At 31.4% G+C, this 16,159-nt stretch overlaps 1 protein-coding gene across 1 annotated transcript in view; it reads left to right on the plus strand.

Annotated features, from left to right (window-relative positions):
- The window catches only part of wmd (serine-threonine kinase receptor-associated protein wmd), a 34,600-nt gene extending 19,031 nt beyond the window's left edge, over positions 1-15,569 (plus strand). The window contains exons 6-7 of the mRNA XM_075374490.1: positions 3,434-3,570; positions 11,696-15,569. Of these exons, the coding sequence (XP_075230605.1) occupies positions 3,434-3,570; positions 11,696-11,907 (349 nt within the window). The 3' untranslated portion in view covers positions 11,908-15,569. The remainder of the gene's footprint in view (positions 1-3,433; positions 3,571-11,695) is intronic.
- Positions 15,570-16,159: the final 590 nt, after the last annotated feature.

Here is a 16,159-nt window from a genome sequence, read left to right on the forward strand (position 1 = left end):
TACCTCAATAATAATAAAAATAACAATTGAGCTATACAAATTAAATATGGTAGTGGAACCCACCCTCACAATAATCAAGTGGAAGAAAAAACAGTGTATGTAAGGGTCATGACAATCAACTGCTAAGGGTTGATTTATTTGTTTATTGAAAAGTGAATTAGTTGGTGAGTAGGTTATGTGGTAGATGTGAGTAGGTAGATTGCCGGCCTCTGTGGTGCGAGTGGTAGCATCTTGGTCTTTCTTCTGGAGGTCCCAGGTTTGAATCCCAGTCAGGTATGGCATTTTCACATGTTACATTGTCATCCATTTCATTCATCCTCTGAAGCAATACCTAACGGTGGTCCCGGAGGTTAAACAAAAAAAAAGTAGATGTAGAGGAGGGGAAAAATAAGCTGTTAGTGTATTACTTATTCTTGTTATACTTATTTGGTCGCTGGATTCTCAGGTCTCATCAGGCTGTAAGAGTAAAATCTCTTTTAAAAAAATTCTATAATTATAGTATGTGTAGTTTTAAGTTTTAACTGATGTTGATTTTTATTAATAAAAAGTCATTTATATATTCATGTTTTTTTAATATATATGATATGTTTTGCCTTTTCTCATCATTTTTCTATTAAATAGCAAACTGATTATTTTATGAATATAATATTTCATTTAAAAAAAAAATTAAACAATATTAAATGCTCTTATTTGTTATTAGTAGTCTAAAAACAACCTTTTCAAAAGAATGCTGCATTCAACATTATTTAACTTCACCACTGAGAACAAATTTTATTAAATATGACAGTATATTTTGTTTTTTGTGTCACTATTTTATATTTCCATTATGGTTATACCTTGTGGTTTGTATAGTTTGTAGTGACAAGTTTGAATGAATATGTTGTCAGATCTGTATTTTTAAAACTTTTGGTATGAAAGTTTTTTAAGAGATAACCTTGACTGAATCTTCAACTATTAATATATCATTATTAATATATTAATATATCTACTATTAATATATCATTATTTTTAATAATTTGTTATTTTTATGGTAATTGATTTTAGCTAATTTTTTTAAAAGTTGTGTTTTGGACATAAGTTGAGTAGTTTAGAAAAAAAGGCATTGCACATATATGTGTGTGTATGTATAACTATTATTTTGTGTTAGAATGTATATAAAAATTAAAACACAAGTTTCTCATTAATGGAAGAATTATTTGTAGGTTATGAAATGTAGGTCAGATAAATATGTATTATTCAGGGTTCAATGTCTTTTTGAAAAATTGAGGACATGTTTATATTTTGCAGATGTCCTCTTCTTTTGATAAACAAAATATATTATCTTACACGCTAACTTATGTTGTTATTTATCACTATCATTTATTGGAAACTCCGTTATCTTTTTCTGTTTAAACAGTTCATTTTTATCTTTGAATTTCTGTATTACATTGACCTTGATTTTTAAACTTTTTAATAATTTTACAGTGATTTATCATTTTAAAAATATGTTTATTTATGATAAGCTAAATTTCCAGTAGTGATTATTAATAGTATATTGATGTTTGAATTATCATGGCTTTTAGATCATATGGTTCCTAGCTCCAGATCTTGAGTTTGGCATTTTTTTACCTATCTTTAATCTATCTCATTTTCCTCATTAAAATACATGTAAGAATATTTTCTCCAAGATTAAAATACTAAAATAAAATTTGAAAAAATTGTGAAAATTAAACTTAAATTAAAAAAAATAATTACTCAATAGTTATTGGAAATTGGTGTTGGCCAATTCCTGATACTTAGTTTCCCAATTACTTAGTTTGTTCAGAATTGATAACAGATAAAGTTATTTTTCATACTGGTGGAAGTTCTCATACTGTGGAAATGTTGTTTGTTGAATGATATTTAGCGTAATATCATTATTTCGTTGTTATTAAAAACTAGTTTAAAGAAAAACTAAGTTAGATTCTAGATAACTTGATTATAAAAAATTTAATCAGAAATATATACGAACATAACAAACTAAAGTAAACTTAATATAACTGTGTTGCTGCAATTGAAACAGGAAACAGAAATATATGTAAACAAAACAAAACTAAATTTAGCCAATAATATTTTTCATTTATTGTTAAGGTTATGTACATATTAAGACAGTTAACAAAATTATTTGTTTTTTTTTTAAGATTTCGAACATGTTACAAAAAAATAGAAAGAAGTAAGAGATGAAGTCAATTCCGAGTAATATATTTTATAAATTCTGTTGAGAAATTGATTTATTTACCTGTTGTATGGTTTAAACATTTTTTTTTTTTGACTTGGTAGGTGAAAATTGCTTGTTGCAGTTCTCTTGGTATAACTAAATACTGAAAATTCCTGTGAAAAAAAAATGGTTTGTTCTTGCGTGAAGTGCAAACATCCTGAAAGAATTTACAGTTAATCTGCTTTAATTCCAAATATACTCCCATCATAACTTGGTAATTTTTCTAATAGTAATGATATTCACATATGACTAGTTCTTGTGATAGAATGAAAGTATCTCTTGTAGAACTAATACCTTCATTTCAGGTAGCTTAGTGTACTGTAGTATAACACTACCTTACTAAATCAGTGGCTTAGTAAAGAAGAAAACAAAAAATCACTTCACTTCCGAAGAAGGTGAAATCGGCCGGCAAGGTGATGGCCGCAGTTTTGTGGGATGTATGCAGTATCCTCTACATCGATTACTTGGAAAAAGGACAAACAATAACTGGAGAGAATTATGCGTTGTTATTGCACTGGTTAAGTGAAGAAATCAAGAAAAAATGTCCTCATTTGAAAAAGAAAAAGATCCTTTTCCATCAAGACAATACATGGGTACACACCTGCACAGTTTTGATGGCCAAAATTATGGAATTAAAGTTCAAATTATTACAACATCCACTGTATTCACTGGATTTGGTCTCCAGCGATTTTTTTTTTTATTTACAAACTTGAAAACATCGCTTGGAGGGCAACGGTTCACATCAAACAAGGAGGTCATCGCCCAAACAGATGCTTATTTTGAGGACCTTCTGAAATCCTACTTTTTGGATAGCCTAAATAAGTTGGAAAAGTATATAGAGTTAAACGGAGATTACTTTGAAAAATGAAAAGAAATATACACAAAATAATTTGTTTTTCTGTCTTTTTCTAAGTACTTATTGTATGACTCTCGTATATTTTAAGGAAGCCAAAAATAAAAAAGCCATTTTTACTTTGTCAAATTTTTTTATGTAATTTAATTATATTATTTTAGTACTTGTTATAAAAGTACAGCTAGCTGATGAGATTTATTGCCAGTCTAAAAAATATCTGTCTATGAATTCATTAACTTTAATTTGTATTTTAAATTTAAGAATGAAACTAATTTATTAATTTATAAAAGATCATTAGAAAAGAGTTACAGTTTATTGATTCTCTTTTTTCTTTTTTTTTCTAGGCTAGAGAAACTAAGAGAGGTTAAAGTTCCTACCAGAACCAACTCTGCATCACTCCATCCTGACAGAACTATTTTTGTTTGTGGCGGTGAAGACTTAAAAATGTATAAATTTGATTATGCTACTGGAAATGAAATAGGCAAGTTGTTTTATACCACTGAAAAAATCAAAATTGGTTTTTCACAATATCATCCCCCATTCCCATCTATTAGGAATTTTGAAAAAAAGATTAATATGATCAGTGCCCTATATGTAGAAATATTTGAGTCTAATGTAAGAAAATTGGTTTGGTCAATTCTGAGATATAAGAACAAAAGCAGTGTGACTCACAAATGTTCATACTTATGAACATACATACGTTTTTTTGGTTTAGGTGAATTAGTTGGAGCCTAAAACAAAGATTTGCAGAAAACCAGATACTCAGTTTTTGTCATAATCACCATTTATGTAACTATTCTAACCATTAGGGATGTTCAGTAATTAATGAGACAAATTGATGTAGAGAAAAATGATTTATTCAATGACAATGAAACTTACATTGCTTTACAACGTAGTCTCCAACAACATTTAGACACTTATCTCGCTGTTTTCTCGTTTCTGCAGCATAGAAGTCTACCTGGCTGTTTTAACCATTTGTGTACCACTTTTTTGACTGTTGTCGTCGTCAAACTTCTTGCCATGTAAAAAGTCTTTGAGCAGGCCGAACAAATGAAATGAATGAATGGATGGATGGAGCATCTTAAAATTTTGACATTTTTGCCTTATTGCAGGTCTCACTTTTTGTTGGAGTATGTTAGCATAGTACTCACTGTTTACGGTACGTTGTTCTAAATAGTCATTAAAAATTGGGCCTTGCGAGTCCCAGAAAACTGTCAACATCATTACTGGCTGATGCGTGAGTTTTGAATTTTTTTTTTTTGATGGTGAATCTGGATGTTTTCCCACAAGATTTTGCTGTTTGGATTTGGGCTCAAAATAGTATATCCATATTTCATCAGTTTCATCATAGGTTCATTACCTTTCGTTTCAAACCATTCTTTGAGCTCAGAACATATGCGAATTGGGTGTCTTTATGGGGTTGAGTCAACTGTCTTGGAACCCATCTCGAACATGTTTTATGATAATTCAGCATGTCATGAATTATTGAATACATGGTTCCAACACTAATATTATACAAACTAGCAATTTGGGAAATTTTTAATTCCCTGACCTCATGAATAAGATCATTTATGTGATTTTGCAGTGCAGTAGTCGAAACTTCAACTGGTCTTCCAGATTGATGGAGATCAGTCACACTTGTTCTGGCTGAATTAAACTGTTCCATCCACTTACACTTGTTACTGTGATTTAAAAAACTTTTCACCATACTGTTTAAAATTCTTCAGTAAATTTCTGCCGGTTTCACATCTTCTGATAGCAAAAATCTTATCACTGAATGTTGCTCTTCCAGCCTACATGTTTCAAGTGGAGCTGACATTCTGAAATCAACAGAAGAGGTTATGTTTGGATTAATTATGATTGCCCAGCTGATTAAATGTGTTCTCAAGGTTGCCAACTTGACCCTCAAAATGTTTCATTGTCATTGAATAAGCTGTTTTTTCTTTACATCAATTTGTCTTGTTAATTACTGAATGTCCCTCATATTTTCCAAGAAAGATATGCATATATTTTTTTAATTACTTGATTTATGCATTTTTCTTCTACATTAAATATTTTCAGCAAACATATTACTATTGTATTCAGTTAGAAACTTTAATTACAAATGAAAGAATCAGATATGATAAGGTTTGCAGGACAAATGTAATGTACTTCTATTAGGATTGAGAAGATAGTATTTAGTTATGTTGTATTAAAATAAATTTTGTATAAAAATGTAACCCACCTTCATGTTCATTATTTGATCTATTAAGTTACATGAAAGTCTTCTGTTCTATCAAGTACTAATTTATATTAAAACTACTTTATTGAGTAATCTTTTAAATTTCAAAACAAATAAATGGTTTTTATTACGTTTGATATATTGTAGCCATTGATTGTATTTTAAGCATACAAACTCCAATTTGGGCAAAATTATAAAGAGACTGGTAAGTGAAGATATATTTAAAATTGTAATATTACCTTATTTTATTACCAGAGTGATAAAAATATTTTGTTGGTCTTATTCATCTGTGTTCTTTTTATATCATCATCTGTAATTCCCTTTTAGACACCAATCAGTTTTGTCAGCATCATGCTTAATATTATTGACAGTTATCCTCTCTGTACCATATAATTTCACTGTACTGGTTTAGTTTTCATCTTTACACATTTACTTAATTATTTCTACTTGAGATTTAAAAATTTTATTAAAAAATTGATTAAGAGGAAATTGTATCATAAACTGTAACAATACAATTTAATATTGTACTCAAACTAAAAACAAAAAATGAAGCTTTATGCTAGGAAACATAGAACGGCTATTACTACTTTCTGAGAATATATAATTACACTTTACTTGGGAATGAGTGTGGCAATCTGCATGTTAAGATTCATTTCTCCTTTTCTTCTTATTAATTATAGATACATAAACTGTCTTGTTCTTATTTTTTATTTTATTTTTTGATTTTTACGGGCATCGACTGCTTAGGGTCATTAGCCCTCGTCACATTCTTTAAAAGAAATTAGTATCACCATCTGGATCGTCATATGTAAGGGTGTAAAGGGCCCTTACATTTTATTTAAAAGCACAAAATACATTAAGACAAAAAAACAACAAAGACAAACACAACACTTACGGGTTAAAATTGAGATAAAATTCTCAATGAACATGAAAATAAAATTATATATCTACAATACCATTTCCTTCTTCTACCTGTCTCGTTTGTAGTTTGTTTAAGCACCCTCAAGGCGACAAGAACCGCCGTGAAGCAGTATATTAGTCGTGCCAGGGGGCTGTGGCAGTTGACTTCTCCTTATAAACAGGCTACAGACATGCACCGCGCACACCCATAGCCTCACGCCCTCAATCCACCCTTGATGGTCCCCCATGCCATCATCGGAATACCCCGACTCACTGTTCTAGAATGCAGACGAGCCAGGGTGGCCTAGGTAAGAGGCCCGTCACTACACGTGCCACGCTTCGAGACTTCCATATTTAAATGAAATACCTCTTAGAGATTCTTTTATCACAGCTTTAAATTTTTCACTTTTACAGACTTCCAAGAAGTCCACTGGCGTGTAAAAGTGCAACTATCTTTTCTTCATTTCCATTATCCAGATCAGCAGTAATGTCATTTCTTAGACGGAACCTCTTTCTGAGGTCCTTATATATTGTACACTCTTCTATTAGATGCTTGATTGTCAGTGTTTTATTACAAACAACGCACATTGGTCTCTCTTCGCCGGTTAACAAATATGAATTTGTTAATCGCGTGTGACCGATTCTAAGTCTGGTCACAGCTACTTGTTCACGGCGAGTCAACTTTATGTCGCTTTTCCATTTATATGGAGAAGTTTTCACTGAGTTTAATTTTGTATTTAAACTCCTCCAATCAGTACTCCATTTACTTCTTACTATATTAGTTAGACGGTTTTTAACATCTGCCACTCTTACAGGAAATGCATCCAAATCATCGCAGACTGTTGCTTTTCTGGCAGCTTCATCTGCGATTTCATTACCTGTAATACCAGCATGCCCTGGAGTCCATACAAATACGCATCGCTGTCCTCGTTGATTTAGAACTTATAAAACTGACACAGGATGTTTGCAATTAGGACATCCTTAATGTTCTTGTTCCGAATTGCAACAAGTGCACTTAAAGAATCGGAACATATTAGCACTCTCTCTTCGCAATAGTGTTCAGTGTAGCGAAGAGCTTGCTGAATTGCAATGTTCTGCCGTGTAGACACTGGCCATATCTGGCAGTTTCCAAAAGGGGTTTCTCCATTTACATATATGGAGCATCCAACACCATGTTCAGTTTTAGAACCGTCAGTATAAATTCTAATATGTTCTTCGTAACTACTGACGGTTGCCAAAAATTCCTGTTAGATGATCACTGCTGGTTTCTTTTTTATTTCTTCCTGAGAGAGATCCAACCTTGTATTTACCACTGGGAAGAGCCATGGCAGTATTTCTCTAGTAGAAATTGTTAATGTGTCTGGAATAGCAATTTCGTATTTCCTTCTCAATTCGTGGTACCTAATTTCGGCTGGTCTGGAATAGGTAGCATGACGTTCGTATAATGCAGCCATGGGATGATTCGTAAACAATTTATTATTTATATGAGCAGGGAAAGCCCATATATTTGCTGCATATCTTAACAAGAGGATCTCTCTTCTATAATGTAGTGGCATTATTCCGGCTTCAGACATCAGACTAGCCGCCGGACTTGTGCGGAAAGCACCTGTTGCGTATCTTATTCCGCTATTATGAACTACGTCTAACTTTCTTAAGTGCGACTTTCTAGCGGATGAATATACGATACATCCGTAGTCTAGTTTAGATTGAACCAATGCTTTATACAATCTCAATAATGTATCTTTTTCTGAGCCCCAATTTAAGTTCGATAAACATTTTATAATGTTTAGGGCTCTTTTGCATCTATCACTCAAGTCCTGTATATGTAATCCCCATGTAAGGGATTTATCCAATACTAGTCCTAAATACCTTACGCTGTCTTTATATTGTATTGGATTATCATCAATTGTCAACGCAGGACTTTGATGAGGAATTCTCTTCCTACAAAAGTGTACACAGTACGTTTTTTTCTGGTGAGAATTGGAATCCAGTATTCCTTGCACTTCATTTAGAGCATTGATCGCTCGTTGCAATTTGTACCTCACCATAGCAGTCTTGTTGCTGGCATATACGATTGCCAGATCATCAACATGGACGCTTTTGCTGATTTCTACTGGAATGGATAATATCAATTTATTAATGGCAATGGTAAACAAGGTACCGCTCAACGGCGAACCTTGCGGTATGCCATTTTCCAAGATTCTTTCACATGAATATTCATTGTTGACGCGTACTTGGAAGGTACGGTCATTCATGTAGTTGCTGAGCAGTATAGGCAGATTGCCACGAATGCCCCATTCGTATATCTGGAGCATTATACCATGACGCCAGGTCATATCAAAAGCCTTCTGAAGATCAAGGAAGACTCCGACACAATGTTTCCTTTTAATAAAGCTGTTATATATAATGTCCTCTAAGCTGATCATTTGATCAGTGGTAGAATGGTATTGCCGAAAACCTGCTTGATACGGTGATACCAGGTTTTCTTTTTCCAAAACCCAGACGAGTCGATTATTAATCATTTTTTCCAATATTTTCCCCATAGCACACGTCAGAGAAATAGGACGGTAGCTATTGGGGTCTGTTAAATTTTTATTTTTCTTTGGTACTGGAACAACATGAGCTTTTTTCCACTGCTGCGGGTACGTTCTATCCCGCCATATTTTATTATATAGTTCTAATAATCTACACTTTGCAGTGGTATTCAGCTGCCTGATCATATTATAGTGGATTTCATCCGGACCAGCAGGTGTGTTGCCTACTTTCTCCAATGCTTTCACGAATTCTTCCATTTTAAAAGGTACATTATGTGAGTAATTATACTCAGTTTTGAAGTTTAGTAGACCTTCAAGTTGATCCATTTTAGTCCGAAAACCTTCTTCATAGTTGGCCGTTTTGCTGGCCTTCTCGAAGTGATTGGATAATAGCTCTGCGATTTCGTTTGGAGTGTCTTTAATTTCATCTTCATCTTGAAGACTAGTTATGGGAGCAAAGTTTTTACGCCCACAAATCGCCTTCACTTTCCTCCAAACGTCTGATGCAGTAGTACTTTTGTCAGTGGATGACACGTATTGCTGCCAGGATCGTTTCTTAGAATCTATCATGAGACGTTTTGCATACGCCCTGTATTTCTTAAAGGCAATGAGATTCTCTGTTGTAGGACGTTTCTTAAAGGCGTTATATCCTTTTTTCTCTCTTTTAACAGCTTCACTAATTTCATCGTTCCACCATGGAATGGGTCGCTTCGTATGTTTCCCAGATGTTTTGGGAATATATCTCGATGCTGACTCAATTATTACATTTGTTATGGCGTCGACATCGTCTCCGATAACTCCAGTTGTTTCAGGGAGTATCGTTCTAGCTGTGAAGCTCATCCAATCTGCCTCCGGCAAAGTTGGCCGGTTAAAAGTAAGTACATGAGAGGCTGAAGGTAGGACTTCGCCATTCCTTCTCATGTTCAACCTCCGACACTCTAGTACTCCTTGCGGTGCTAATTCTTCCACAATTTCCTGCTCCATGCAGTTAATAAGATCCTGACAGACCACAACACCCCTTGATGTGTTGAGCGTGCTGTGGGGATCGATGCGTACAGCAAAATCTCCTATATTTTGGAGCTCTAGGATCTTCTGAGACTGTGCATCATTCACAGTCTCCACATGAAGTCCATTAAAGGTTTTTCTTATTTCTTTCACAGGGCCTCCAGCGCATTTAGTTATCTCCCGAGCAATGAGAAAAGGACTCACCCTCGAGAAATTACCATCCTCCTTTGTAATGACCTGATACTTAGGCTTCGGAACATTACTATTCTTAAAAAAAGCTTTTTTGTAAGCTTTTTCTAGCCTCACCTTCAATTTTCTTGAACTCCATACTCTTTCTCCGTTTTGCCTCAGGCGAAAAGGCCGGTTCTAGACGAGGGTGTTTACGTGAACCCTCTGCCACGTTTGTTTTTTGATCAGTTTGCATGATTGTTGATCCCTTCTGTAGTAAGGCTAGCTGCCAGGGTACACTCCCACTCCAGGGCTACTAACCCTGGAGGTCCGTTCCGGTACTCCGGTGGAACCGGCATATGTCTTGGCAGAGAGCGGATGCGTAGTCTCTGCACTGACTCCAGGCCCCTACACACCGAGGTTTTTAGGGCTCCCATGCCCCGAAAAACATGGGCACCTTAACTACATGCTTGCCATCGCGGGGGGCATGTGGACAACGAAAGGCCTCCGTTATACCTGCAAATAACTTCGACCGTGGCCGCCACATCGCCAGCTCTAATGGTGGTATCAATCCATGTCCTTAATCGTTAATAAAGTCGTAACTGCAGGTGGCCGCGAAACTCAGTCCTTAAACTCGGCCTGTTGATGTAATTCGGCCGAAAATGAACATTACCAAGAACAATACTCGGAACCCCGTTAGCCAGATATATGTAATGTACGTAAGTACAGCTGTTGCCGCCCTGGACGTGGAACATAGATGTTGTGTTCCGGACGTGGGGATTATCTACCTCAGGGCCTTGTTCTTATTCATTTGTAAAATTAATAAATTTGTTTATATTCATCTAGTCTATTTTACCACTGATATTTTTTATTTATTATTTTTCTAATTATTATTTCTAATAATTGTTCAGTCTAGATTTACTTTTCATTCTGTCATTATACACTCTCATCAACTCATATCTTCGTCGACAATGTTATATTCATATATTATAAAACTTAAAATAAATATTAAAGATGTAATGATCATTATGACATATTAAATTATATTTAACCATGAACTTAACAATGATGATTTATTTATTTATTTATTAGAAACATGAACCAGTGAATTTAAGATATAGAATAAGTACAGCCAACTGAGATATTATACCAAGGTGGTTAGTTATTCAACACTACAAACAACTTTATTCTTAGTTCTTGAGTTGTTATATAGTTAGGAGACAGTTAAAATTTTTAGCTTTCTTGTGTTTATATATATGCACATTTACATACCTTTTCAATGTTTTGACTATAAATAATCTGCTTTATATAATTGAAAAATTGGTGGAAATTATTTAAAATGACTATCAAGTATGAATAAATTTTTAAGTATACATTATCAAATTCTCCTAGCAAATAATATAGATTTGAAATAAATAAATTATGGTCTATTGTAGGGTAAAATCTTTTGATTTGTCAGGATTGAAAAATTCATATTTTTATAAAAATTCATCAAATAGTAATTTGAAATGTATTCATATTAGAATTCCTACCTTAAGTTATATAATCTTAAAATATTTAAATGTTCAGTGTGGTGTGCGGGAGAGCAAGTGTATTCACTAATATGTTGGTTAAATCTAGATTAAAAATATGTTGATTAAAAACTTGTATGACTTAACTGTCCAGTCACGAACTATCTTTTTACTCTTAACATGCATAAAAAGGTAGTCAAAAATTTTATTGTTTTTAAAAAATCCATTATGAAATTAATAACAATTTTTTTTTTTTTATTGTTTTAGAATCATTTAAAGGACATTTTGGTCCAGTTCATTGTGTACGTTTTTCACCGGATGGTGAACTTTATGCATCTGGTTCTGAAGATGGTACACTCAGGCTTTGGCAAACAACAGTCGGCAAAACATATGGTTTATGGAAGTGTGTTGATGGTGTGCCTTTACCGACTCAGGATTCACTCGCTGGAAATACCATTCAAGAAGTTGTTGCAAACTAAAGTAAAAAAAGTCCATTCGATTAAAACTATTTATTTTTTACTTTATTTTTATTTATTTTTAATTGATAATTTCTTATCAACTGGTCAACTCATAATTATTATTCCTTGGTTTATAACATAAATAATTATGTATGAATTGAAGGGAACATTTTTAAGAGAATTTTTTAATAAAAAATATTTATTTAACTTATGATTTTGTAATTATATATTTATAAAAATATCATTTATTGAATTCAATTTTTATTAATAGTTTTATTTAATTTTTATTACATTTTATTTATTTTCATCATTGAAATTGAATCATGATCTCAATGTATAAAAAATGAATAGCTGATTTTACTAATGTTAAAAGAAGTTTATTATTTTACAAAAAAGTCAGCTTTTTGTCGTATAACAATGTAAAAGCAGTGTTACATGTATAAAATTTTATAATTTATTAACAAAAAAGTTAATTTTGCAATGGTGTAAAAGTTTCTTTGTATTTTAAGAATTTATGTTTGAGAACACTAGACTGAAGCAGTGTTGGAATTGCTTTAGTTTTTTTCTTACTATTTGAGAAATTCTACTGATGACTTTTTTTTAATAAAAAAAAAATTGTTCTTAATTAAGTATTGTTTTTATATATTAAATATTTTTTTAGAAAGATTTTGTCTTTTTTATGTAAATATTACTTGTAAAAGATGTTAACAGTAGAAATTCACTAATTCATTGTATATGAGATTAGTAAAAGTGTAAATTAGTCCTAGAACCAGTTAAAATGCTCTTCATCGACAGGTTACATTATTTATTTGTATGGTTTTTAAAAATCTTTCTTTTATATTTGAAATTTTCATTAATCTGCAATTATTATATACTATTTTTTTCAGAAAAGCATTTTTTAAGAAAAAATTTTGTCTGTAAAGTATTTTTCCCATACCCTGAAATATTAAAAAAAAAAATTATATAATTTGGCTTAAAGTATTTATAAATATTGCTTTTAAAATTTTTAGGAAAACATATTAGAAGGATTTTTTGAAAAACTTTTTATACATAGAACAATCTTAAAAGAAGCATATTATTATATGAAATAGTCATTTTTTTTCATTTTATACTTTTTATTACATGACATATTTTGTATACTACATACATATTTTGTATATAATATGTAAAAAATACAAAACCAAACTATTTAAACCTAAAACTTGAACTTTGAAGAAATTTATTTATTCTTAATCAGTTGTTGATCTATCTTTTATTTTGAAGATTAAAAGATATTAATAACAAAAATGAACACTGTATATGTTATAAAAAAATGATTTATGCATACTCACAATTTATATATATATATATATATATATATACTGTAGTATATATATTTCACACATAAGAACTTATATACAACAAATATTGTAAGTATGAAGTCAAATTATCAAATAGCGGCAACAAGATTATATTAAATAAATATTCTTAAAAAAAACAGTTGTCAATTTGTATAATAGATTAAAAATATTATGAGTTTATATCTTATTAACAAAATTAAAGACAGTAATGTATGTAATGTTTTCTGAAACAGTTGCTTAAAATTGTGCTGGTACTAGAGTTAACATTTATTTATTAATGTTATGGGAAATGTTTATTTCTTGGCAACATTGACTTGTCTATTGTTCATAAACAGACAGAGTCTGTGTATGTTGTGATTCACTGTTTTAAGACAGTATACACTTGTAGATCATGATTTGGCTACAATCTCTATATGAGTTCTCTACTCTATTCTTTGAATGTCTGCAAGTTTCACCCAATCTCAATGAAGAAAATGTGTCATTGCTCATATTTTTTGCTTGGTGTAAGAGGGTGTAAAAGTTTCCAGACTAACAACGTTCTGGTCTAACATTATATTTTTCAATATAATTTACACAAAAACTAATACAGTTTCATAACTGTGCCATAATGCAGTTCTACCAACTTTACAATGCGACTCATTGAGCTCCTCAAAATATCCATTCATAACAAGCATCAATAACTTACTTGTTGCTCTTAAATTGTACACCAAGCCATTTTTTGAGGTTAGGAAGTAGGTGATAGTAGGGTGCTAAATCTGTCAAATAAGGCAGTTGGGAAAGCAATTGGAACTTCAGTTCATTGATTTTAATCATTACAATGATCGACGAATGTGCTTTGCACCGTCATGATGAAAAAGATTTTTTTTTTCGCTAGATGTGATCGTTTTTTTTTTACTTTGTTAAACCTAAACTAACAGAGCTACTAACTTGAAATCTGGTATACAAGCTAGTGAAGGATAGTACTGCAGAATGCCAGTAAGAAATTAGACCTGTTGGTGCCATCTATGTGCAGGCCAGAAACTTCTCAGCCCACCCTCATATATAACACACTAGCTTTAAATTAACTTTGTGTTGTGGTATGTGAGGATTAAACTGTTAACTACTATTATTTTGAGTGCATAGATTATATGAGGATATGGATAAGTCAGTGTTGCCAGTCTGAATAGAAAACACAAGTCTATATTTCATTTTTTTATTACTCAAATACATGGATATTTCTTTATGCCAGAAAATGTATTTATTCATAATAGTGATGTAAATAAATTGTACATAAAATTATGGAAAAAGAATGCAACTTTAATTTTTTATGGAATTTTGTACTACTCAAATTTAACCCTTTCACTGCCAGGTTCTTAAAATCCAAACCATCTGGCTGTGCCGGGTTTTCATTAGGGTATTTTCTATGCTTGAAAAATGAATCATACTCAAAATATATACATACCTATACGTGACATTGTTTGTGGAAATATTCCTGTTGAATTCAGATGGTTTGTAGACCAGTGTTCATTTATTTTAAGTTTTTTTTTTTGTTCTTGTCATCAGCATAGTTAGGGTCAAAAAAACATACAATTCATTAGCAGTTAGATTTGTCCACTGCTTGAATCTTGAATTTAGAGTTAGTGTGATTTCAGAAGAAATTCTCGTGTAATAAATATTTGTTTCGTTTGCAATAAATTCTAATAGTAACAACTATAAAACGATTCTAAACATAACACATTGTAAAGAGTAAATGTAATGGCTACAGTATGAAGGATAGCACAAGGTAGAACATCCGTTCAACGTTTACTTGATTTTGTATTTTTGTAAAATATTTGGGCAGTTCATGTGTCATTCAGACTGTCATGTCATGTGTCATTTGGACATGTGTCGTTTTAATTTAACATGAAAATAATATTGGCAACACTACTATGCACGTATTCAGTACATTTATAAATAATATGAATATATCCAGGAATGGCACAGCAGATTTGAAGTTGAAATCTTGTATATATGAGTTTGGTCCACCAAGACAACATAGTTTAATGTAATAATTCGGATTTGGCAGTGAATAGGTTAAATCTTGCTAATTTAAAATTATAATTTTGAGTATTAATTTTAATGTTTATCTACCAAATTAATTTCTTTTTTTTGTTGCAATATTATTTTTAGGAATTTTATTTATTTTTAAGGACATGAGGTTTTATTTCATTTAATGATACTTTATCTTGCATATAGTCAGAATATTACAAATTTTTTGAAATGCTGGAATTTCACTGTAGTTTTGGTTTAAAAAAATAATAACAAAATTCTGGAAGTCTGTTGGAATGCTATCTCAATAGATAGTGACGACTTCAATAAGAATAATTTTGTATAGTTACCAATTTTTCTGAGTTCCTTAAAAAATGTTACTTTTTCTAAGAAAATAAATCAGATTCTTCTCATTATTATATTTTGAAATTTATACAACTAATTTTCATAATATTTTAATAGCAGAAATATTATTTGTTAAAAATTTTATTTTGTTAAGTTTTGATTTTCACCTACCTGTTCTATGTTCTTCAATAAATTAGCAGGTTTTATTTCCCACAGCCGCAGAAAGAAACTATATTGTAATAAGGATTATAGGATTACAACTGTTTATTTTTTATTTTGTTACTAGTACATGCAATTAATACTTTTCTTACTTGTACAAGTTTTAAGTTCTCTTTTTATTTAAAAAGTTGGGAGAAAGATTTATATTTAGTTCATTTGTCTATAAAATTTTAGCAGTAAAGTCATTTTTATTAGAAAGAAGCTGGCAAAGGCTGTACAACTTTGCTGGCTTTACCCTAGACAGACTTTTATTAATATTACTTAAATCAGTTATAAAATACAAAATGGAAAACTTTTGGAAATCAATTTTAGTTAATGAATTTAGTGAAAGGTTTTAGAAATCAATTTCTACAGTGTTTTTA

The sequence above is a fragment of the Lycorma delicatula genome, chromosome 9 (assembly GCF_047948215.1).
Source record: "Lycorma delicatula isolate Av1 chromosome 9, ASM4794821v1, whole genome shotgun sequence".
Classification (NCBI taxonomy): Eukaryota; Metazoa; Arthropoda; class Insecta; order Hemiptera; family Fulgoridae; genus Lycorma; species Lycorma delicatula.